At 42.9% G+C, this 25,897-nt stretch overlaps 1 protein-coding gene across 4 annotated transcripts in view; it reads right to left on the bottom strand.

Moving 5' to 3' along the window:
* Positions 1 to 25,897, bottom strand: part of bcar1 (BCAR1 scaffold protein, Cas family member) — an 87,496-nt gene that overhangs the window by 39,489 nt on the left and 22,110 nt on the right. For 2 of the 4 annotated variants that reach the window (XM_085778254.1, XM_085778257.1), the window contains one exon: positions 19,461 to 19,508. The exons of 1 other annotated variant lie outside the window; for it this stretch is intronic. In XM_085778254.1, coding sequence (XP_085634380.1) covers positions 19,461 to 19,508 — 48 coding nt within the window. Of the gene's footprint in view, positions 1 to 5,009; positions 5,457 to 19,460; positions 19,509 to 25,897 lie in introns of those variants that run through there. One more of the 4 variants, XM_085778255.1, reaches the window with a different exon arrangement.

Raw genomic sequence — 25,897 nt, 5'->3', positions numbered from 1 at the left:
CTCTGGTAGGAGGCAGGCTAACACTACCTGTGCCCTTCCAGCATTTGAGCTAAGCTAATTACGGGCGATACGGCTCTATCTCCCTTGTTACTGCACGCACAGTTGAAAGGATGCTGTCTATCTGCTTGTCATGGACTCGGGAGTGAGGCAAGACACACAAAAAAATGTTGGCGTATCCCTTTAAAAGCACCATTTTAAAATGAAAATGTAGCTGTGTAGACGTAGCCTGTGGGGGACACCTGTGGGTGTCTCAGCTCTGGGGTCAGTGACGGCCAGTGAGACCACTATGAGAGTGTTTGTGTGTGTGTGTGGTTTGGTAGATGGGGGCTGTCAGTTTATCACCGGAGCCAGGACACCCCAGGGGATCTGGAGCTGGTGACCATATGTATGTGTGCATGTGTGTGTGTGTGTGTGTGTGTGTGTGTGTGTGTTTGTGTGTGTGTGCAGGAGACAGAGGGGAATTCCTGCTGTAAGCTCGGCCTCCATGACTCAGACAGTGAGTCAGGAGAAATGCATGGTGAAGAAACGTTTTCTTACACAATAAGCACAATGTTACTCAAAACCCCACAACTGTCATTCACATCTTTATTTTCACAGCATGTGTTTGTGTGTTTGTGTGTGCGTGCGTGCGTGCGTGCGTGCGTGCGTGCGCTATTAATCTATAAATAACAACAAAGTGGAAACACAGCTGGGTAAATGAGGGTTTATGATGAGACTGTAACAGAGACAGGACGTCTCCTCTTCCTGTGAGCCACGAGCTCCTCTATTAAAACAAGTCTATGGAGCCGCACCGTTACACTGATGCTGCTTCATCACTGCAAACACACACTCTCTAGTGTATTTAGACTCAGTCACACACCACACACACAGGCACACACCAGCCTTCTGCCCCAAAACACCAACTGTGGTTTAATCCGCCACTGAAATAGGCCCCAACAGTGAGTCACAAAAGGTGATGGAAAAATGGTTTAATAAAAAATATTTCAAGTAGCCTAAATACATTCAAGAAAAGTGTTTGTTTTTTTTGTTCTTTTCAGCAGTGCGTAAGGTTGTGTATATAACTGGGGCAAAAACAGCTGCTGCAGCTCCATATTTACACCTTCACACTCGGTGGAGATTTAAAGGGATAGTTCACCCAAAATTGAAATTTCACTCATTATCTACTCACCCTCATGTCGACTAAGGGCTGGGAGAAGTTTCAGAGTCCTCCATGGCTTCTCTGAGTTACAGGGGGTATCGGCGTAGCAGTGCATGTCCATATATAACGGTTGCAAATGGATACCAACTGTCTTTGTAACAAAACGACACACCGAAAAACATCCAAATACCTCCATGCTGCTCGTATGTAATGTCTGTCTTGTATTGAAGCCCCAAAATGCGAAATTGTCCCGAAAAAAATTAAATAAGTCTATATTCAAGGTTGTTTGTAGTGGAAGCTCCTCTTCCCGGTTCCTCACATTTGGACGAACCAGGGTCCGTCCTCTTCCCGGTTCGTCCAAATTGGACGAACCGGGAAGAGGAGCTTCGAGAAGCTTCCGCTACAAAACAAGCTTGAAATATAGACTTTTTTTTTTTTTTTCAGGACAATTTCGCATTTTGGGGCTTCAATACAAGACAGACATTACATACGAGCAGCATGGAGGTATTTGGATGTTTTTTGGTGTGTCTTTTTGTTACGAAGACAGTTGGTATCCATTTGCAACCGTTATATGGACATGCACTGCTACGCCGAGACCCCCTGTAACTCAGAGAAGCCACGGAGGACTCTGAAACTTCTCCCAGCCCTTAGGGGAGGGTGAGTAGATAATGAGTGAAATTTCAATTTTGGGTGAACTATCCCTTTAAGATCTGGTTGCGTTCCTCCTCGCATTTAATCCACCTGGCAGGTTTACAGACAACATCAGCCATGTCTTCTCATCAGCCTGGGTCAGAGTTCAGAGCCAGGGAGACCATGACACACACCCTACTCAGTGGTATGGGGGGAATCCTCTTCATCTATTTAAATCCTGTCACTGTAAAAATCCTGCCCCCCTCCTCCTCACCGGACTGTAGCAGCAGTTATTTAATGACATGATGAGCAAAGATGGAGTCATCTTGCTGGTTTTCCACATAGGCTACTATACGCACAGTACATGTGATGGAACAGAAAGCAGAGCAGGGTGGTTTGGTCCAGTGTGAACATAACAACTCCATCAGACCGACATGTCTCATCTTGTGGCTGAAACCAGGGTCGTCACAGGTTTGACTGAGTGAGCTTCAAAAACAAAACAAATCATATTTGAACACACATAACTAGCCGATTGGCCAATTATTGTGTGTTCACATCTGATGTTTTGTGGCCTTTTGTTTCACACCTATTGTATTTGAGTTAATTAATTAATGATGGAGGGGTCTACACTTTACAACAAAGCTCCCTTTTACCAGTAAAGTGGGCTCCTTATTTTCACTGTTACTCTTTTTACCCAGTGATTATCAATTATTCATTAAGAGTTAAGAAGCTAATCAATAAAGTAGTTTATAAATAAACCACTCATAAACCCTTTACAAGCTTCATCTTATACAACTTGTCTTTGTGTTTCTCTCAGTTCTGTGTCGATGCTCGTGTTTTTTGCAGTTTCACTGTGAAAACCACCAGCTTCTCTCAGCTGCTTTTATTTTCCACTGAAAAGTAAATCATTGACTTTATATGTGAATGAACTCAACAGTGCGTCTGTGTGTCGTCAGTGTGGGGCTGGAGTGTGCGGCTCCACGGCGGCACTGGAATGTTACTTAATATTAGTTACACACTAATTACTGGCGTGTAATTACTCGTTACACACACAGCGATCTGCTCCACAGTATTTCGCTGTCTGCTGCATTCCTGACTGTGTAGTTACCCCAAACACACACACACACACACAGTGGTGGGACATGAGCAGGGAGCCAATACTGATAGAAACAATACATGTTTCTGCTTGAGGTCTACTGTATGGTTAGTTTAGTAATAGCTCTAGTTTTTTGAAGGAAACTGAACTTTCATTAGGAAAAGATTGAAATCCTGAGGACTCAAGACTCAACTGTTTTTACCAGTATTACATATTTTTTTTGGATCAGTCAGTGTGAACAGGAGATCAGATCGGATCAGATTAAAACCTGCACTGTCTGTCTTTATTAGCCTACTGTCAATCATTTCCTCACTGATCACTGTAAATGAAAACAAATCTGTGTGATGCTTCAGACAAAGACTCAAGAATCATTTCTCAAGCTCAACGTGTCCTGTCATAGCTGTCACATCATACTGTAGATGATGGGATGTTTCTGACTGAGGGGGACAGCGGTGCGGTTGAAAATACTTCAACATTTAAAAACTGGACTAAATGTGAGACTGAGCTTTTGAGTATTGCCTGCAGACAGATTTAACTCTCTTTGTGTATTTTAGTTACAATTACACAACTTTAAAATGTAGACGTCTGAAGTTTTACACCCGGTTTCAGCCTCAGAGCTTTTTTCAACTGAAAATCACCCAAAAAACTGTTCCTGGATCAGAATCAAAAATAAAAGTCTGATAAATAATGTGTCTAGTGTATGTTAACCTGCTTTAGTGTCACTCTGCTCTAGATTTACCTATCACACTGTTGAATTGTTGCATCACAGCTCTATTGATGATGACTTTTTCTACACACCGTTAACTCAGAGTGAACACTGAGCTCAGTCAGACCACGGGTGAGTCAGAGTTTGTTGAACCTGTCTCTGTCTCTCTCTCTGTCTGACTTCTCTTTCTCCCCCCCCTCTCCTCACAAACACATTAGTTGTCTCTGCTGTCTGACTAAATCAATGTCATATTCAATATCCACACACAACATCTCACTGCTCTCCTTCCTTCCTTCTTTCTTTCTGCTCCTGTTTTACTGAAGCATTTTTCTCTTTCACCCGACTGATCGCCTCCCTCTGTCCTCTGGCCATAAAACCTTCATTTCTCTCCACTTTCCTCTGAGTCAGCAGAAACGCACACCATGGCTCTACCTCTCTTCTTTCTTTCTTTCTTTCTTTCTTTCGTTTTTTCCTTCTTTCTTTTTTCTTTCGCTTTTTTCCCTTTTTCTCTTTCTTTCTTTCTTTCTTTCTTTCTTTCTTTCTTTCTTTCTTTCTTTCTTTCTTTCTCCTTCACAGTCCACTGACATTGTGTTTGAATGCTGGACGACAACAAGCTGAGAGCAGAGAATAAAAAAGCCAAGGGGCTGAGTGTGGTGAGGTCGACAGCAGTCTGCTGTGTGTGCGCTGCAGCGATGCATTCAAGGAAGAAAGTTTAGAAGAAAACATGCACCACCATGTGAGGAAAAGTCTCAAAGAGGATTACAGGCATCAAGTGACACACTTTCACCAAATTCGTATCAACACACTAATGCTGCCTGAGAAGGTTTCACAAGTTATTTGGGATGTTTCAATTTTTTTTTCTTGCAGCACACAGTTTCCATTTTTGTTGTGTCCAGTCTGAAACACACAAAGTCTTTCAGTTTCCTTGACTGGAAAAAAAAACCTCAGCGGTAGAAAACCAGTGTTAGATTTTGAAGCCCTCTAAGAAGAGTGGGAGGAATTTAGAGCGACTTTGTCCTTTTTGTTTCTGCACATTCCTTTACAGGACAGCGAAGTCTCCTCGACTAGTGTGAACTGACTTTAAACCCTTTGCCCCAAACACACACACACACACACACACACACACACACACACACACACACACACACATACAATCCCCACTGAGATCCAACAAAAGGTGGGAATCCACAGAGAAAATGTTAACTCCAGTTTCCCTCTCCTCCCCCTTCGCATTTTCCTTTTCTTCATACTCAACCCCCCCCCTCCCTTCTCCCATAGCAGGTCCTGCTAAAGCACTCACTCACTCACACAGACACACACACAGTAAACACACACAGGACACAGACACGCACACACATTAGGAGAGGCAGAGGTTTTCAGAGAAGCCACAGTGCCACACAGATTCCTCATGCACACACTGAAGTCTGTCCCACACTCACCAGATAGTTCATCTTGTCCGTGCTGCAGCGAGGCGTCTCTGCTGGTCTGGGGCAGGGCTGTAGCTCAGCCCCTCTCAGACACTCTGCCGGCTAGATCCTCAGCCCAGAGCAGATCACAAAAGATCCCCAAAACTCCCTCCAGTCTCCTCTCCCACCCTCCTTCCTTCCTTCCTTCCTTCCTTCCTTGCTTCTTTCCTAGGTCCTTCTGTCCCCCCTCCTTTTTTTTTCTTCCCTGTCACTCCTTCAGTCCTGTTCGGTCTCGTTTTCAGAAGTCAGGCAGATCCCGACACATTCTGCCGCTCTGTGATCTCACACAGCAAGAATGAGACTGCTGCTTGGCCCATTTACTCCTACCCCACTCGCCCCTTCTTACTCACTTGGTCTCTCTTTCCCTCCCTCCCTCTCTCTCTCTCTCCCTCCCTCTCTCTCTCTCTCTCTCTCTTGCCTGAGGAAAAGAGGGAGGAGTGTGTAACCCAACACGTCACTTCCTGCTGGATCCTGATATTCCCTCTGTCTGCTCCGGCCATTGGCCTGAAGAGCTCTTCTCATGCAAATGAGCTTTGCCCTTCCACTGCCCCCTCCACTGCCGCCTCCACCACCCCCTCTGTCGCTCTCTGTGCCCCCCTGTCTGTGAGAGCGCGTCAGTGCATTAAAAAGCCACAGGGGCACAAGCAACATTACCTCATCTCATTGTCTTTACTGTCAGATGGGTGACAGGGAGCTGCTGCCTCCAAGCTACAACAGAGCATGTGGACTATAGAGTCCAACTCTATATTAAAGAAACCATGAAAGAAAATGATGTTTAACGACGTGTTTATAAAGTTTAACTCACTATTCCTAATGTTCTAAAAAGGCTGTACACCTTTAGTGTTTTAATTCATTTAAAAAATGCTAATTATCATCCATTTGTAACATATTTTAAGTCACTTCTTCAAACCCAGTTTATGTCATCCTGACTCTCTCTATCTCTTTGTAACGTGTTTAATCCTTTTTATGGCCTTTGTTTATCCTCATTATCCTTAATTTATTATTCACTATCTTATATCTTTAATATTTATATGTGTTTTATGTTGTTTTTGTGCATATACTTTATTCTTATTATCTAATATCTTGTTAAACTGCTCACATTATCTTACATCTTACTGTGGTTCCTCCTGATCTCAGATCAGGTTGTCTGGTTCTTGTATTGTCTCTTATGGGTTTTGGTTCTTCTGCCATTATCCTCATAAACCCTTGTTTTTACAGGTGCTAGAGGAATCCTCAAAATAAAATGTTTTCCTACACAACTACTACTTCTCTAACTAATTATATATGTATACTTAGTTTGATACCTTAGGCCAAATTTAACTATTACTATTGTACAGGTAAATCTGTTATCATAGGCTGATGATAAACAAAAAATCAACTTACTTGTGTTAGAGTCAGCAGTTATGATTATGAGCTAAAATTCACCACAACTGCATATGTATGGCCAGATTTTGAATCTACAGTGAATTAAGTGTCTTAAAGGACAGTGACCTCCTCCACTGATCTACCGTGACCTCAGGTCCTGGATTTAAGGCCAGTGGCAAGTAGAGGTCAAGACGTCAAAGTGTTTGAATATCCCTGTACTATGAACTGTGTAGGCCTTGTTAGTTCTTAGCTGCTATTTGTGTCTATAATCCGTTAATGATTAACTACCTGTCTTTTCATTTTGCTTTTGCTTGTGGCCTCTCTTCTCTCTGTTAAAAGGGAAGGAGATCAAAGTCACTGCTTTCATTGCTATTGTAACTGAGACTCTTTTATAGCCAATCCACACAAACAACACGTGTAAAGAATAAAGATTCCAGTAAGAAGAGAATAAAAGGAAGTGATGGCATTTTATTTCAGTGTTCAAAGGTCAACTTCACCCTGACCTCATAAAGACACCTGTCTCGCCCCTGTAACACAGAGAGTAGAGATTGTGACTATCCTGATACTGCAGGAGTTGACAGAGGAAGCAGCAATAAGTCAGTGTTTATAGTTGTCTTAGTTTTTTTTTATGCATTTTTAGTTTTACTTTGAAATCACTAACCCTCCCTTTCATTTTGATTCATTTCCTGTCCTTGTGCGTTTCCTCCCACACTGATAGTAACATGTTGTACCTGTGTCTTATCCTCCTGCGCCAGCACATCTTTGTTCGTTGTGACAACATTGTGACACAGTTAGTTTTCAGCTTGTTGACCTTTCCTCAGCCCGCTCCTCTGGATGTGCCTGCCTGTGTTTATCCTCTCTCTCTCTATCTATCTCATACTCACTCTCTTTCTGCCCAGGAACACACTTTGATTTTTGTATCAAGTTGTGTATTTGAATCGCTCTCTTGTGGTTTTCTGTTCCTGTATCCCACAGAGAGATTTACAGCCTCTAACATCAACAAATAAATAATATTATGTAAGTCTTCAACTCTCCATAACACAATCCACAAAAAATATGAACCAGGCTCATAAATCATGAAACACTATATGACAATTATCAGTTGATTCTTTTCAGATCAGACCGGTCAATAAAATCTATTTCCCTCATGGTGCAACAAGAACAACAGCAGCAGCGATAATCTGACCAGCAGCTCTCCATGGATTTTCAATGTGAAGTATCTTATCCCACTTATTTCAGACCCCCAACCCCCTCACATGTGCACACACAGACACACACATGCACAATTTCTGAGGGGTCACCCACAGGACAGTGGTGGAGCTTTGCAGTAGGAGACTCAGGGCCACATTGAGATAAAAAAATAAAAAAACAGAAAGAGAATCAAGTCGTGAATAAAAAGTGATAATTTAAAAAGAATAGTCAATTTGCAATCAGTGTTACATTACAGAGGAAATCTTGATTGTACTATATTATAGTAAAGCTGTTCCCTAGTGCAAGGGTCCCAGCCAGGTTCATCAATGTTTTGCAGTGCATGTGTTGTAAAATTGATGTTTTCTGATGTCACGATTATAGATTTTCGTGGTACGATTATTGTCAGAGAAATAATCACGGTATTACGATTATTATGCATCAATAAATTTCACAACACTATGAATGTGTAAAATCAAATATAGTCAAAATATAATTACATTACTAATCAGAACAGTTATTAATCCCCCGGGGGAAGTGTTTGAAATATTTAAGTCATTAATTGTCATCTATACCAAATGTTTGAGTTTATTGTAATATTTTTTTTTACAATTCAAATGACACGCTAACATATAACCAATTCAGTGTTACTTTAGATAAATAGACCAGTATCTGTGTATTTACATTTACTTTGGCGCACATCTGCCGATATGGTTCCGACATAATCTTTTTCGGAAAGTGACGGTATTTAGGAATCTTTACGATCAATTAATTGTGGCGTTTAATACCGCAATTAATTGTGAAAACAAGTAATCGTGACATCCCTAGTTGCAGCACCTTTGTGTCTTTGCATGTGTTGCTGCGAGGGACAGTGCATTAAGCTCTCCGGGCCACCGTAGGAGAGACCAGGCAAGCAGCACAATGTGGTTGATGGCTGCTGCTGTCTGGGTGACACACCGGTCAGCGAGGTCAGTGGTGACCTGGTCATGGGGTGAAGGTTGAGTTGGCCTGTGTCCCATGATAATGAAATGAGATGGTGGAAGGAGCAGCTGTAGAAAAGCAGGGAAAGCAGCTCCTTGTCTCCGTGGAACGATGTGAGGGATCATAATAAGAGATAGGGGTCATAAGTGTAAACCAACACAACCAGCTCATTACACTCAGCTGTCCTCAGGTTGCTGCTACTAGATGAAGCTGACATTAACTCACCTCATGGTTCCACGATGTGAATTAAAGGGATAGTTCACCCAAAATTGAAATTTCACTCATTATCTACTCACCCTCATGTCGACTAAGGGCTGGGAGAAGTTTCAGAGTTATCCGTGGCTTCTCTGAGACACACCAAAAAACATCCAAATACCTCCATGCTGCTCTTCCCGGTTCGTCAAATTTGGACGAACCAAGGTCTGTCCTCTTCCCAGTTCGTCCAAATTTGACGAACCGGGAAGAGGAGCTTCAAGAAGCTTCCGCTACAAAACAAGCTTGAAATATAGACTTATTTAATTTTTTTCAGAACAATTTCGCATTTCGGGGCTTCAATACAAGACGGACATTGAAAACGAGCAGCATGGAGGTATTTGGATGTTTTTGGTGTGTCTTTTTGTTACGAAGACAGTTGGTATCCATTTGCAACCATTATATGGACATGCACTGCTACGCCGAGACCCCCTGTAACTCAGAGAAGCCACGGATAACTCTGAAACTTCTCCCAGCCCTTAGTCCACATGAGGGTGAGTAGATAATGAGTGAAATTTCAATTTGGGGTGAACTATCCCTTTAACTCGGCAAAAGCTCTGAGATGAAGAAGAAGCTGATATGAAAGACCACACTGGTGGTCATCGATCAGTGTCATGTTCCCCGGCAACCAAACCCACAAGAACACAATGAGCCATCAATAACCAATTAGTCCTGTTTGTCATTAATACTTGAAGAGAAGGAGTGAAGCCACAGAAGGAACAAGCACTTTAAGTGGATTCACTGCAGCTGGTTTGGTTTCAGCTGTGAAAATCCTTAAGGCAGGAGTCTGGTGTTACTCCAAAACCAAGTCCAAACCAACATCTGCTCTGTTTGACTTTCAACACTTCCTGTTCATAGACAGCGACACAGAAACTCCTGTTAAAAAAAACAACAACTTCATATCTCAGCTTATCACAACCCATAGTTACTGTATATTTTATTGCTAAGCAACATCTAATAGTCAATTAGTAATTATGACAGGGCCAAAGGGAAAAGTGCAGCGATGTAGTATCGAGAGACAAAGTCCAGGTCAGGAGTACAGGCTGTGGTGGGCGGATGAATATGACACAGAAGAGCAGTTTGAGTTTTCGATTCGAAGTTAACCACCTTGTTATTACTGTTACCATGACTACAGAGGCCCGGAGCGCCTGCTGCAGCGTGGGTATTTCAGGAGACACACGTTGTATCAGAGGGGGTGTTGAGGTTGGAGGCGCTTCTTTATTTCCGCTCAGTGTGAATGAGCTTTTATTCCACAGCTACCGTTCTCTCTTTGAGATGAGTGCCATGATGAATCAAGGATTAGTGATGTCGCCATTACAGATTTTCTTGGTACGATTATTGTCAGAGAGATAATCACGGTGTTACGATCATCACGATTATTATGCATCAATAAATTTCAAAACACTATGAATGTGTAAAATAATAGTAAATATAGTCAAAATATACTTACATCTAATCTCTTAATATAGGACCAGTTATTAATCCGCCGGGGGAAGTGTTTGAAATATTTAAGTCATTAATTGTCATCTATACCAAATGTTGAAGTTTATTTTAATCATTTTTTTACAATACAAATGACACGCGGACATTTAAATTCCTACCAATTCAGCGATAAATTTACTTTGGCACGCATCTGCCGATATGGTTCCGACATAATCTTTTTCGGAAAGTGATGGTATTTAAGAATCTTTACGATCAATTAATTGTGGCGTTTAAAGGTACATTGTGTAGGAATTACTCCCATATAGCGTTGCGGTTGTGTATCACAAGCAACTCAATGCATTCACGTGAAATTGGGCAGACGGCAGACAGTCGCTGCACGTAACGACATAAACAAGCCTCTATGTAAACAAGTGGTCCGTCAGCACGAGGCAAAACAATACACGTGACAATATGTTGTCATGGCGATGTCGTATTGTTTACCTGACCCACGTTTTACCGGCTTTCTCTGGACTTCTGTGACTAAAATGACATCTGGTTTGTTACCGACAGCCGTCTGCCCGACTGCAGGTGAATGCAGCATCAGTGTAACGCTCCATTCCTCCTCACCGCGTTACCGCGGTGACTTTTCACAAACACCACCTCGACCTGAGCCGACAGCTCCGGTGTCTCCGCTGAGTTTCCGTCGTTTCCTACCGTCACGCTGCCACTGAACGTAAAAACATGGCGACACCACATGGCAGCCAGCACCAAGCTTACCCGCTCCATGTAGATATGAATGATATGAACGGCTAATTCAGAGCTGAAAGGAACACTTCAGTTTGTTGATGGGGGGGATTACTGATTAATGAAAAACAGACTTTTGAACCAAATAATCGATTTTCGTGAATAGATAACAGGAGAAGTTACAATATTTTGACTATATTTGATTTTACATATTCATAGTGTTGTGAAATTAATTGCATAATAATCGTGAATACCATGATTATTTCTCTGACAATAATTGTATCAAGAAAATCTATAATGGTGACATCCCTAGTGCGATGATGAATCAAGGATGGCTGATACATTAGTGAAATAAAGCCTGTTTTCTCTGCCCGGTGTCCATACGGCCCCCGTCTCCCCTCTGTCCTCCTCTGATATTTGAACAACAGTGGCCACATTGTGTCCAATGCCGAGCAGCTTGTGGCGACTCCATCAGAGCATTCCACACACACCTACACACACACTTCACCCCCCGTGACCTGCACACTGCCCTCTCTGACTGCCACACTAACAACAACAGCCTCTGTCACACTGACCTACAAGTGTACAGTGCCACACACACACACACACACACACACACAGCACAGAAAGCTCTCATTGAGGATTAGGAGATGTAGGTCACTGTGAATCTGAATATGGTAATGGTCTCTACTGGGGTTCAGAACGTCCACACTGGAGCTGCCGCTCATTTCACAAACGTCCCGTCTCTCCCTGCTCCTCAGGCGCTCGGGAGCGCCCTCTGCTGTCCACTGGGGGACAGTGTCCTAGTGTTCACAAGGTGTGTCTGTACCTTCAGGCTGCCATCTTTCTTTCCGCCGTTCACTGGAGTGATGGTGAGGTAGCGCATTCAGTGAGGATTATTATCTTATTCTAAAGTTTCATAATCAATAACAGTGATTATAGATAAGATAAGAGCGAAACTGTATTTGCTTTTTGTGTATTAAACATTTTTATGTCTTTACTGTGTTTCCAGATTGTCAAAGATGTTTTTTTTTTTTTTTTTACAAATTATATGTGCTTACACCTCATAAATAATTAGATCTGATCTTATTTGCATATGTTTAGCAAAATGGTATAATTGAATGTAGATGTATTATCACTGACACAGCGATTCACATCACCCTCTTGAGTCAGGAAGTCATATTTATAATTAACTGCGTCATATGACATATTTAATAATGACGTACGTTTGCGTGGCGCTGACAGGAATGCAGACTGTGTCACATCACACTGTCAGCTCTTACACACAGCGGCCGGGAGTCACTGTCTAACATAAATTACTTTCTCCTCTTCATCCACAGCAAATTAAAATCTCATTATACTCATCTTAAATAAAAGCCAGCCAGATGACCCCCCTCCCCTCCCCTCCCCCCTTTTTTTTCTCCATCACTTCACTCTTCCTCCATCCTCTCTCCACCACACATGGTTAATAACTTCATTAACCCCTGTCGGTGCACCACTCTGGTCCAGCAGCTCACACATATTAAGTGATGAGATCAGAGAGAGAATCATTTAGGCTGCTGATTATAACAGCAGGTTGATCTCTCTCTGAGCTGAGCAGTGAGCACCGAATTCAAATGGTCAAATCGTTGTTCAAAATTTCCTGATTTTTGTGAAGTTGTTAAAGGGATAGTTCACCCAAAATTGAAATTGCACTCATTATCTACTCACCTTCATGTTGACTAAGGGCTGGGAGAAGTTTCAGAGTGCATGTCCATATAACGGTTGCAAATGGATACCAACTGTCTCCGTAACAAAAAGACACACCAAAAAACATCCAAATACCTCCATGCTGCTCGTATGTAATGTCCGTATTTTTCAAGCTTGTTTGTAGCGGAAGCTTCTCTTCCCGGTTCGTCAAATTTGGACGAACCAGGGTCTGTCCTCTTCCCAGTTCGTCCAAATTTGACGAACCGGGAAGAGGAGCTTCGAGAAGCTTCCGCTACAAAACAAGCTTGAAATATAAACTTGTTTAATTTTTTTCGGGACAATTTCGCATTTCGGGGCTTCAATACAAGACGCCGGACATTACATACGAGCAGCATGGAGGTATTTGGATGTTTTTTGGTGTGTCTTTTTGTTACGAAGACAGTTGGTATCCATTTGCAACCGTTATGTGGACATGCACTGCTACGCCGAGACCCCCTGTAACTCAGAGAAGCCACGGAGGACTCTGAAACTTCTCCCAGCCCTTAGTCCACATGAGGGTGAGTAGATAATGAGTGAAATTTCAATTTTGGGTGAACTATCCCTTTAATCGTCATCATCATGGAACCCTGTGGCTCAGGCCTAAAATATATACACAGCTTCCACCTGCCGGCTGAGGTGTTTCTGAGCTCGTCTCACAGCACCTCTAATGACTCTGACATTAGGTGCTAATACTTGCCGGGGCGCCGGCCCCACACTCGTCGGGTGGTGATTTCTAATTCGAGCAGCAGCAGCAGCAGCAGCGACGGAACAAAAGGATCATTGTATTGACACAAACCAGCTCAGCACACTCAGGCTCAGAGGCATAATAGGATTGGTATGTGTCCAGATATGAAATTCATTTCCTGTAATTGTGTATGTTGAGTCAGTGATTTTTAATACTTGGATTGTATTGTTGGATCCTGTTTGGGAATCCAGCGAATGCGTTCTGTGTGTCTGTGTGTGTGTTATCATGGTTGTGTGTGTGTGTGTGTGTGTGGGGGGGGGGGGCAGCTCTTGCTACAGTTTGTGATCAGCAGCTCATTTGAATTTTCTCTCCATTTTCTCTTCACTGTCTGAGTCTGGAGCTGGATGTCGGAGCAGTGATCTGCTCTTCTTACACAATCCTGGAGCTGAGGACAAGCTGATAATCATGAGTATATGTCATTCTCCCCATATTCTATATTCATATGTTGCTCTCCATGTTTTATTTAATTGATCAAATCGTAAAAAAAAGGGATTTATTTTACACAACACAACTTGCCCTCCTGTACACAAGCCCCGTGGTCGTCTGTGCTGCAGCTTATTATGACCCATAGTCACTCTTGTTGTTCTGCATCATCTAGTGACACAGTGATAACGTCAAGAGTGAGGGGAGATGTGTGGTGACGTGGTGTAGAGACTATTCCTGGTTCCTGCACAACCAGAGGTTTCAAAATCCTAGTTTTTTGCTATTGAAGGAAGGAAAAGGACCATACAGAGAAGAAGGGCGATAATCAAAGTGTGACAGCTCTTATCAATTTAGTGCAGTAATGACTTTATGGAGCCATCTACAATATTCATAATAATAAAATAATATATTATTATTAATGATGCACAACTATGAGTCCTACAATGGCTTCCTCTCCAAGTTACTGCAGAAATTAAAAACCTTATATTAGCAACATTAAACTGCTAAATGCATGATGTTCATGTTACAGTAGATAAGTATTGTTACATTTCATTTCTGTTATTTCTCTGCATGGTTGCAGGGTTTGTCCAAACTTCAATCTCTATTTTATACAAAAAATATCAAATAATGCAACCACAAGAACTATTTGTGTGGAAGAAACCTTGAAAAAAGACAATCTAATGTTGAGGAAGTTCATATTTTCACCCAAATACATAGTGAAAATACAAAACGCTAAATATTGTGTTAACCTCCCTCACTATGACATTTTTTGTTTCTAAATTGATACTGATTTCATGCAACTTGATACGACTTAATTACATTTTTTATTTATTTCAGTTGTTATTCCGGTTGTTAATGTCATGTTAATGCTCTGTTTAATGTTCCAAGTCCCTGTAAAGCACTTTGAACTGCCTTGTGTTTGAATGCTGCTGTATAAATATACAGAACGGAACTCGCCTCGTTGGTTTTTAGTGATTTTTGTGCTCGTTATCATTTTAAAACTTGAAGTGATTAGAAAAAAATAATTATAAAAGACATGTGGCTCCACAGCACTGTGGGAACCAGAGGGTACAGTGGTGAAGATGAAGGAATGTGACAGGCTTCCTGCGTCAAACACACACACACACACATACATGTACAGACAGAAAGAGAGAAGGGGTTTTTGTCCATCTTGTGTGATGTCATCTTGAATGAGGTCAGAGTTCAGGCACAAAAAATGATGTGACTGGCTGATTAACTGAGCCCAATGACACAATGCTTGCATACAGCACACACACGCACAAACAAACACACTCACAAAGCAGTGAGAGGTTTCACAGCGACAAAATCAAACATTACATCGTGACATCAAACACTGATGTGAGATCACAACAGAAACCTCCAGTCCAGTTGTGTCTCTGGTCACATCTATCATGTCTCCTGCCGTGTCCTTTGCCCTGCGATTTTTGTGTCATGTCTCATGTTTTGAGTCTCTTGCTTCTCCTCTTGCCTCTTATTGTCTCATTGCGTCTCTCATCCTTTCCCTTGTTGTGTCTCTATGTCTCACGTCCTGTCTCTCATTGTGTCTCGTTGCGGTGTCTCTCTTGTCTCGTCGTGTCTCTCGCGCCTCCGTCCCGAAGGTCAACAGTCTTTTCCTGCATGCAGCTGCGATATGGGACGGCACAGAGTGAATGCGTCGCATTCACTGCACAATAACGGTCATTCATGGCTCTCTGGGCCATTATCATAAAACTGTGGCACGGACGTTGTCCACAGTCAATGTGACATAAAGACAAAAATACTGGACACCTACTGCATACACACTGAACTGGTTTGATGAGTCCAGTATCTCTAGAAACAGACTGGGAGGTAGAGCCTTCAGTTACCTGGCTCCTTTACTGTTGAACCAGCTCTCTCCATGGGTCAAAGAGGCAGACACTCTAACTACATTTAAGTCTAGACTTAAGACCTTCCTGTATGACAGAGCTTTTAGTTAGGGCTGGTTCAGGTAGCTCTGAAGGGAGCTACCTGCTGTTAAACCGGCCTGCCCTCCCTTCCTATGAACCAGTCTGCCATCCAGTCCTCCCATTAAAGGGACAACGAGGAGTTTGTATTTGGTTATAAAAAAGTCTCACATTAATGTGGATGAATCTACGTTACCACTTGTTAATGGCTCCATTTTCGATCAATATATCGTTTTTTCTCTATCGTTATTTTGTTATCTTAATTAATGGTGGAAATGCTGGGCGAGCCGACCAGCGTTTCCTTACTTTCGGTTTCGGAGACGCTGCCCGGCGGGTCATAGGAATAACGCCGCAGAATTGCCGTTTATGGTTGGAACTATGGTGGTATCTGATCGTCTTCGAACCTCTGACTTTCATTCTTGATGAATGAAAACATTTTTGGCAAGACGTCCGTCTTGCGCTGGTCCAAGAATTTCACCGTGCGCGCGGAGGCTCATGGTAAATGTAGTATGAAAACACTTCACTTTCCAAAACTCCTCGTTGTCCCTTTAAGCTGGCCTGCTCTCCCTGCCTCCCTTGCCTACTAGAAGCTTCCTTCTTCAGCTGTTATTAACATTTCCATGTTTTCTTGTCTGTAACAACACCTATTGCACGTCTGCCCGTCCTGGGTGAGGGATCCCTCCTCTGTTGCTCACCCTGAGGTTTCTCTGATTTTTCCCTGTTAAAAGGGTTTTCCTTGGAGTTTTTCCTCAGTGGATGTGAGGGTCTAAGGACAGAGGATGTTGTTATGATGCCATGTAAAGCCCTTTGAGACAAACTGTTTGTAAAAACGGGCTATACAAATAAAATTGCCTTGCCTTGCCAGTGTGACTGAGGGAAGTGAGTAGGACAGGCTGTCAAAGCTCAGCTCCTGATCCTCTGTAGGCTGCTACACAGAACCCTAACATGAGATGTGAAACAACAGTGATGGTAGAGAGATGATAGTGAGGTGGTGTGTGTGAAGGCTTCAGAGAGCCTGTGCCACATTCCTACACACTGACACAGCAGAGGAGAATGTGAATCCAGCCAGAGGCGACACTTTGCTCGGCTGTGTCACACAATCAGCTCTTTGACAGTGAAGGAAAATGACAGCCACTGTAGGAAATATCACACACAGGCTGCAGGCTGTGTCCAGCACAGACCTATTCACCTCTCTGTCTCACACACACACACACACATACACACCATCATCACTCTGTGTGTCGTGACAGTCTCGCCAGCATGAAGGTAAAGTGCTGCTACAGGGACAAACATTGCTGTTGGACCACTTCACAGACATCAGTGTGGGTGATGGTGAGAGATGGCTCGCTGCCAATGTCATGGTGGTCGTCCTTTTATACTGTGTGTATATTGAGTCTGGTGTCTCCCACAGGAACTTGGATCGACCAATCAGGTTGTTTGATATGAAAAACAACACTATCGCCATCATGATATCTGCATTCAATTTCCTATAACACACTTTGCTGCTACAATTAACACAAATCCTGCTTTTAAAGCAGAGATTGAACCCTATAAAAATAAATCCCCAATTATGGTGACCAAAATAATTATAACAATAATTGCAGTGTTGACAGTGACTAAAAATGTAATTATTTTCACCAGGTTTCACCATGGAAACCACATACTAGCTGCATTTGTTGTTGGTGGCTGATTCCATACAGAACCTGAATTGAGTTGAATTAACCACAGTAATTAACTGATGTTATAGTGATACAGTGGGAGACGAGAAACCATTTCATCTATAACAAACTGTAGCAAGGATGTGTGTCTGTGTCATCAATAACACTTACAGCAGCAGTACACAAGCCCCACCCCTCCCCTCCACTCCACTCTCTGCTGGACGCTTCAGTGTCTCTGCACTAACACACAGTGTGTTGACCTGTGTTGTGTTTACATGCACATGTTTAATCCTGTGCCTCAGATCACCATTGGCAGACTTCCTGCTCTCCCTGCAGCTCTGACCTCTAACGTTTCCATGTCGGGTTCAACTGCCCTGACCACCACCACCTGCCCTGCTCCGCCATCTTAATCTATCAACAGACTCCTACCTTCGCCTTTGTATTTCATCATCTCTGTCCACTGGTTTGGATGTGGTCAGTTTTATTGACCTTGTCTGTTATAAATGTGCTCCCCATTCATTGTCCTCAGAGGCTGGACCTTCCCTGAAGCCTCTGACGTCAAAAGTACGAAACATTGAAAGGTATAATGTGTAGGAATTCCCCCCATCTAGCGGTGCGGTTGCATATCGGAACGTATTCTTGATGTTGCATTCACGTGAAATGGGGCAGACGTCAGACAGACAACAGACGCTGCATGTAACAGGATAAACAAGCGTCTATGTAAACAAGTGGTCCGCCAGCACGAGGCAAAACAATACAGGCGTGACAATATGTTGTCATGGTGATGTCGTATTGTTTACCTGACCCACGTTTTACCGTCTTTCTCTCGTGGAGTAAAATGACATCCGGTTGGTTTGCTGACGGCCGTCTGCCTGACTGCACCTGAATGCAACACCAGTGCCTCCGTCCTTCCTCACACTACACAGTGGTGACAGCTTTAACAGGCCCTACCTGGAAAACTTTCTCCCCGAGCCGACAGCTCCGCTGAGTTTCCGTGGTTACCTACGGTCACGCTGCCACTCAACGTAAAAAATGGCGATGCAACATGGCCGCCTCGGTTCGGTGCGTCGCCCACTTATGTATTTGTAACGACTTTTAACAACTCATTCTAAGGTAGGAGAAAGCTTTCATTTGTATGCGGGTGTGATTCGACTTCAGTGAAATACGTATTTATGAAAGCAATATTTGATTTTTGCTAATAAAAAGCCAAATAAGTTACATACTGGGGCTTTAAAGTCTTCATGAAAACTGAGTGTCTATAAAAGACAGTGTGAGTTAAATGTAATGGCATTTGACTGATGCCTCAGTGTCTCTTTGTTTGGCTCAGTGTGACGTCCTGACCGGCTGAAGACTAATCACATCTAAAAAAGAACAACAAAACCCAATAAAAGCTCTTGTCCATCTTTGGCAGCTGACAGCAGGACGTCCAAACATCAGCCATTGTAACGGGAGAGACACCAAATCAATACATGGGTCTTGTTCATATATTAGTTTGCAGAGGTGAGAAACACAGCAATACAACAATAGCCACCCACAGACTACACACATGGACTCACACATGCTCTTCATCAGTCTGTGTCAGTTATCACTCCTCAACACAGCATCAATCAACACCAGCATGCAGTTCAGTGGATGCTACAGCACCAACATGTTTACTGTGTGGATGGAGAATGTCTCATACCTTATTTATATTTTCTATTCTTAACTAAGATCAAGCGCCTGGGTTTCATCTATATTTCAAATAACACTCCATGCTTTGTATGTATTATATGGCTGACTTTTGGTATGTGTGTATGCGGCTTCACATGCGCACACAAACACATTCTCAGCATCAGAATTATAAAACCATGTGTACACAAGATCAAAGGAATGTGTGAGGTGTCATATTTTCACTGTACAGTGTGTTTACTGTAAAAGTACCAATTTAGTACCAAAACACAGGTGATACTGCTCCACTCCATGCTGTGACACCCACCTCTGTCTGTGGCGCCCCCTGCAGGCAGTCAAACATTCTACAGAACACCTGGAGAACAGGGAGGACCCACAAAAACACAACACAAGGGTGAGCTGAAGGAAAGTCTGTGTGTCAAAGAGTGAACGTTCATCTGTTCTAATATGTGACAGAGCCTCACCTTCACTTCATATGGCCCACAAACACACACACAAACACACACGCACAGTACAGTAAGTCAATCTGGACTGATCTAGATTTGCTGATAACACAAATAAAGGAAGGACACACACAAACCCCAGGTTGAGGAGAAACACACATTTGCGCCCACAGATCTACTACACACACACACACACATACACACACACACACACAGCGAAAGTGCTGGTTCAGCTGAATTATATTCACAGGACATCATGGTGACAGCAAAGTCACTGCATTTATTAGCACCACACTGACTGTGAGAGACTGTGTTTTCAGACCATAATGTTGAGATTTTTTGGATTCAACATGACAGTGCACCGTGTTTTATTTCAGCAATCCTCCAGACAAGGAGAATGCCTTTATGATACATACATACACATGAAGACAGTCTGAAGCATAGAAACACACTCACTTTGTATGGAAACCAGTACAGCTGCAACTGTCCCATCAGCCAATCACATGAAAGCAGAGCAGTGGATATATAACATCAGACTGAGCAGACACTGGACAGTTCAAGACCCTTTCTGATGGATCTGGATTTGTGCTGAGTCAGAGTCTGAATCCATGGACCAACCTGTCCTGTCCTGTGTCCACACTGCAGACTGGTTAGGTTGGTCTAGTGCTGTGCTCAGTGTTTCCTTAACTCACTTTTTTTTTGATGAATCAATTGCTGTTGAGTCTCAGAATATGTCTGTTACATAAGAGCTCTCACACTGGAAGTCAACCAGTAAAGACATTTCTGTCATGTTATGATTGCGGAAGAGGACAGATCAGTCCCTCAAAGTCCTCCAGAGGCCGCACTGTCTTTTTATAGGCCATCAGAAGTAGAGTAGGCTAATTAGCACTCGGCCTTAATATAGAGCAGCACAACACTCGGCTATGCACTGCTCTTCCTCCTGCATGCTGCTGGAACAGGTCTCTGACAAGACAACAGAAAAGACCATCTCACACTCCTCACCCCGCTGCCTGTCAGCTCCACAGCTCGAATTAAGACCTGACTGATGAGTTTCAAAGCTAAACCAGTGACCCTCTGCCTCCCCAGGGGTGTGATCCTTCGAGCTGCTCTTTAATCCACATAATGTGGATTAGAAGAGACAGATGGATTACAGATGGATTTTCACCACTAGGGTTTATACACAATCTGCCTGAGCTGTTTAGATTGGTATACCACTAATTATTATCACCATTTTTTTTGATAATTCATCAGGAACTGAAAAACAAGATGCTCATTGCTCCTGATGGATCATTTCTAAAGAGGTTGGTACCATTATGGCTTTCTCCTCAAGAGTCAATGTCAGGTCAAAAGGTCAACATTAAAAACATTGAAATTCTTCATGAGCATTTTAGCTTTAGACTTTAGTTTTCCTTCCTTCTTTACACATTCAGAGGCCAACCTGGATGTTAGTGGTGCCATCCATGTTCTTGTTGAATCTATACTATGAAGAACTATGAGGAACTATGCAAGGTTTGCTAGCATAACTATGCTACATTTTTACCTTAATCACAGCAGCTTCTGAGTAATAGGAATGGAGGTTCTACCTTCCACCTAGCGTCTCTTGGTTGAAAACAAACCTTGTAAGATCAGCTCCTCCGCCCCGGTGTCCCAGCTCTCGTCTCTGCGGCACCGTGACACAAACGTGCCCCGAAACCCGTAATCTCTTGTTTATGACAGATAAGACTACACAAATATACACATGGTAACGCGTATATGATAAATAATGTTATGCACAGCTCCATGGATTGATTTCTCGCCAGCTTCGTAAAAAAAAAAAAAAAGCACATGGCCAGGAGGAGGGTTAGCAAAACAGAGGACTTGCATTGTTCCCCTTTAAGACAGTTCTGGAGGAAAAGGGTCTAAACTGGTACCAACTTTACCACTTTAACAATAGACATGAGTGTATGTCACACACCATCTCAGCGATGTGACTCTGGATGTTGATGATGATGGTGATGGATGAGAAACATAAAATAAACATGGAAGGCAGCAGAAAGCCCAGGCTGTCTTGTTTGTCATGAAAACCTGGCATGTCTTTAACTCAAACCACTGACTGAGGAGTAGTGACAGTCCAAACACAGAGACATTTCACAGACGTTACTATGTGGAGTTTAGAGGGGGTGGATCATGTCAAAGAGGCAGATCCAGGAATTTTGAAGCACCTTTCCAAACATTGTGAGATCCGGCAAAAATATCTAATTTCTACAGCTGAGTCACTGGTGAGTTTTTTTTTTTGTTTCCTTTTTCTAAGGGTTTGACATTTTTAGGTCATTGTGACCCATATCGTTACATTTCCATAAATCTGTTTGGTATTACCTCTTATGACTGCCTGTCTCACACTATAACCGTGGAAACAGACAACCATCCTGAAGTATGCAACACATGATAGCGAATGTGATAAACAGCATAAACAGCTGTATTCAGTCCAACAAGCATCCTTGAATTTAAATGTCACTTTTGCATATTTACAAGCTAAAATGTAGGGAAGAGAGGGAGAAAGACATGCAGAGAGAGAGAGAGTAAAAAACATGTCAGCTTGGATGAGGCACAGTAACATGACTGACCCACATTATTCCAGTGGACCACTGGGTGGGAGGAGCATAATCTCACAGAGTCATTTACATCCATACATGAATGCATCCGAGCTAGAAACTGGAATCTGTTTTAGTTCATTGAAGCTGCTATTAGCTAATTACTGCTCGTGATGCTGGATGGTTGCAGCAGGTTTCTGTCGTCTCATGGAACAAAACAGAATCAAAGAGGAAAAAAGGGCAAGTTAAAGGGATAGTTCACCCGAAATTGAAATTTCACTCATTATCTACTCACCCTCATGTCGACTAAGGGCTGGGAGAAGTTTCAGAGTCCTCCGTGGCTTCTCTGAGTTACAGGGGGTCTCGGCGTAGCAGTGCATGTCCATATGACGGTTGCAAATGGATACCAACTGTCTTCGTAACAAAAAGACACACCAAAAAACATCCAAATACCTCCATGCTGCTCGTATGTAATGTCCGTCTTGTATTGAAGCCCCGAAATGCGAAATTGTCCCGAAAAAAATTAAATAAGTCTATATTTCAAGCTTGTTTGTAGCGGAAGCTCCTCTTCCCGGTTCTTCAAATTTGGACGAACCAGGGTCCGTCCTCTTCCCAGTTCGTCCAAATTTGATGAACTGGGAAGAGGAGCTTCGAGAAGCTTCCGCTACAAAACAAGCTTTAAATATAGACTTATTTAATTTTTTTCGGGACAATTTCGCATTTCGGGGCTTCAATACAAGACGGACATTACATACGAGCAGCATGGAGGTATTTGGATGTTTTTTGGTGTGTCTTTTTGTTACGAAGACAGTTGGTATCCATTTGCAACCGTTATATGGACATGCACTGCTACGCTGAGACCCCCTGTAACTCAGAGAAGCCACGGAGGACTCTGAAACTTCTCCCAGCCCTTAGTCGACATGAGGGTGAGTAGATAATGAGTGAAATTTCAATTCTGGGTGAACTATCCCTTTAACAAGAGGAGAGTTCATATGACTATTGCAGGGTCTCATTTGAGTGACCAGACCTTTACAGCATATATTACCCTTCTCCTGACTGGACCGATCAATACATTTATGGTAGCAATGATTTAATGATGACCGATGGGCCCACACAGAATTATCACCAACCCTACAAAGCCCTTTAGTGTTTTCAGCTCTATCTCACTTTCAATCAATCCTGTTTTCAGTTGTAATGAAGTGTCTTTCCTCTAACCTGCTCTAACCTGCTGACTGACTGAGCCAAGAGCAGCTGGTGAGCTTCTTAATGTTCCCATATTGAGCAACAGCAGAAGAGCCAGGTGACTGCCTGAGGAGCTGGAGGAGACCGAACACAGAGCTAAAAGAGAGGGAGCGCCGGACTGAGACAGGTCATGTAGAAACTTTAACTTGCGCCCAACTAGGAATGTTGCTTTGGTGCTTCACACTCAACTGTGACCACAATGTGAAAATCACCACACATTCAAACAGAACTGTTGCCTGGGAAACAGTCGTCTGAAAATGTCTAATGAGATAAGCAGAGCTTTGTCCTGTGAAGATATTTTGTATCTAACGTGTGCTGCAGTAAAAAGGCCACATGATCATCACAGTCAATAATCTCCATCCTCTGGGGACCATGAACATCCACATTTATGATGGAAATCCAGCATGTTGAGCAAAGCTGACATTTTGACCTCAGAAAGGTCGGGGGTCGTCCAGGGAGCATGAATATCCGTACTAAATGTCATGACATCTGGCCAGTTGCTGATGAGATACAGAATCAGACATGATGAGTGATGAAGCTCCAGCTCTCCACCACCATCTGTGAGGAGGAGGAGGAGGAGGCAGCATCCACAGCTACAGCAGAGACGGGGGCCTATTTATTTTAAGAGTTAGTGCGAGGAAGCCGGCCTCCTCTTACATAAGGCCTAAGAGAGGAGTGTAATGTGAGCTGGAATAATCCTGACCTAATTTCACTGTTACTCTCCTCCAGCGAGGTCAAGAATGTGTTAGAGAGACGTACAAATACACAGAACCAAACACACACACACACACACACAGCAGAGGGGGTGCAGAGTCTAGTCTGTCTTGCTGCTTCTCTTCATCTCTCTCTGCACACACACACAAATATACACACTCAGTCTGGCTTGCGACCCACTTCCCCCTCCGTCTGGCCGAAGGAATGCTGCGTTTCCTGTGTGTTGTGATCTGGGCACGCCGACTGCTTCCCAGCGGAGACCCTCTGACAGATCCCTGCAGCTTGATAATATAAGGAAATGCTCTTCTCTGGTAGTGAATACAGCAGCTACTGAAACCACCAGTCCGTTTCCCATTCAAACCGCCATTCCTATTTTGAGCACAACCCTACGCGGCGGTGACACAATGAAAGAGGAGCGGCGGCTCGGCACGCCCATTAGATCTGCATCATCATGTACGACCCTGTCAGGACATTAAAGCTGATTTGATACAGCTAAGAGCTTCGGCCTGGCACCAGTGAGGAAGTCGTTCAGACTGTGACAGATCGTCTTTGTTACCAACTGAAAGCTCCATCACATCACCACCGACTCTAATATGTCTCAGGGGAGCTGCAGTCGTAGTTAAAAATAGAACAGTTGTGTTATGGCTATAAAAATAGCAGAGGGTCATATTCTATGAGTAAGAATGAAACAAAGCCTCAGTGCAGAAAGACACTGTTAGCTCTGCTGCTGTGCTACATGGTTAACCCTCTTGTTGTCCTTCTGGGTCAAATTGACCCAATCTGTTCCCTTCCTCCATCCTTCCTTCTTTCCTTCCTTTCTCCCTTCCTTCTTTCCACAATATTTTTTCCATCCCTTCCTTCCTTCCTTCCTTCCTTCCTTCCCTTTGCCCATCCTTCTGCTTCCTTCTTTGACCTAATCTGTTCCTTCCCTCCATTTTTCTTTCCTTCCTTTTTCCGTCCTTCCTTCCTCTTTTGATCTAATTGGCCCAATCTGTTGCCTCCCTCCATCCTTTTTCCCTTCCTTCCTTTGTGCTTCCTTCCTTCCTTCCTTTCTTCTTTCCCTTCATCCTTCCTTCCTTCTTTCCCTTCGTCCTTCCTTTTTTCCCCTTCATCCTTCCTTCCTTCTTTCCCTTTGTCCTTCCTTCTTTGATCCAGGAGGACAACAGGAGGGTTAAAAGAGCAGTTTCGCATTTGTACGTGCAGGATACTGAATAATATGAATATTAAGTCACAAGCTCAAGGAGCAAATTAATTAACACCATGTTGGACTACTCCTCCTTCACGTGTCATATGTACTTTCCACCCAACTACTGTTACTTATATGTTCTTTTCTCCTTGTTCTGATTATAAAGCTTATTTATAGAACAATAAAAGTGATACGCATGTGTAAAAGAGGTCTAGATAAGTGACAGAGCCAGCATCATTTCAACTGCCTGTGGCGTTCAGGAAGTCTCTGAGAGTCAATCTCTAAGATCAGAGGACGTGACATTGTCCTCTACATAATCTAGACTTGAGGTAAAGGCCAGATACTGTCCAACCTACTCCTGTTTATACTACACAGGGGTGTGTACGATACAATACGTATCACAATACCGGAGCAACAATGTGATATATTGTGATACAATGCAATAAAAGCAAAAAAAGGAAAAAAAAAAAAAAGTCTTAATTATGACTTCTTTTTTTTTCCTTTTTTGACTGTGCTAAGTTAGCTCACGCTTGCACAAGCTAGTTTTAAATACAACACAAAAATCGATTGTCGATGTGCTTTTGAATAT

Source organism: Trachurus japonicus, chromosome 6 (genome assembly GCF_045865225.1).
Source record: "Trachurus japonicus isolate A0001 chromosome 6, Traja_1.0".
In the NCBI taxonomy this organism is placed as follows: Eukaryota; Metazoa; Chordata; class Actinopteri; order Carangiformes; family Carangidae; genus Trachurus; species Trachurus japonicus.
The sequence above is the reverse complement of the archived record's forward strand: the minus strand, read 5'-3'. Positions and strand labels throughout refer to the sequence as shown.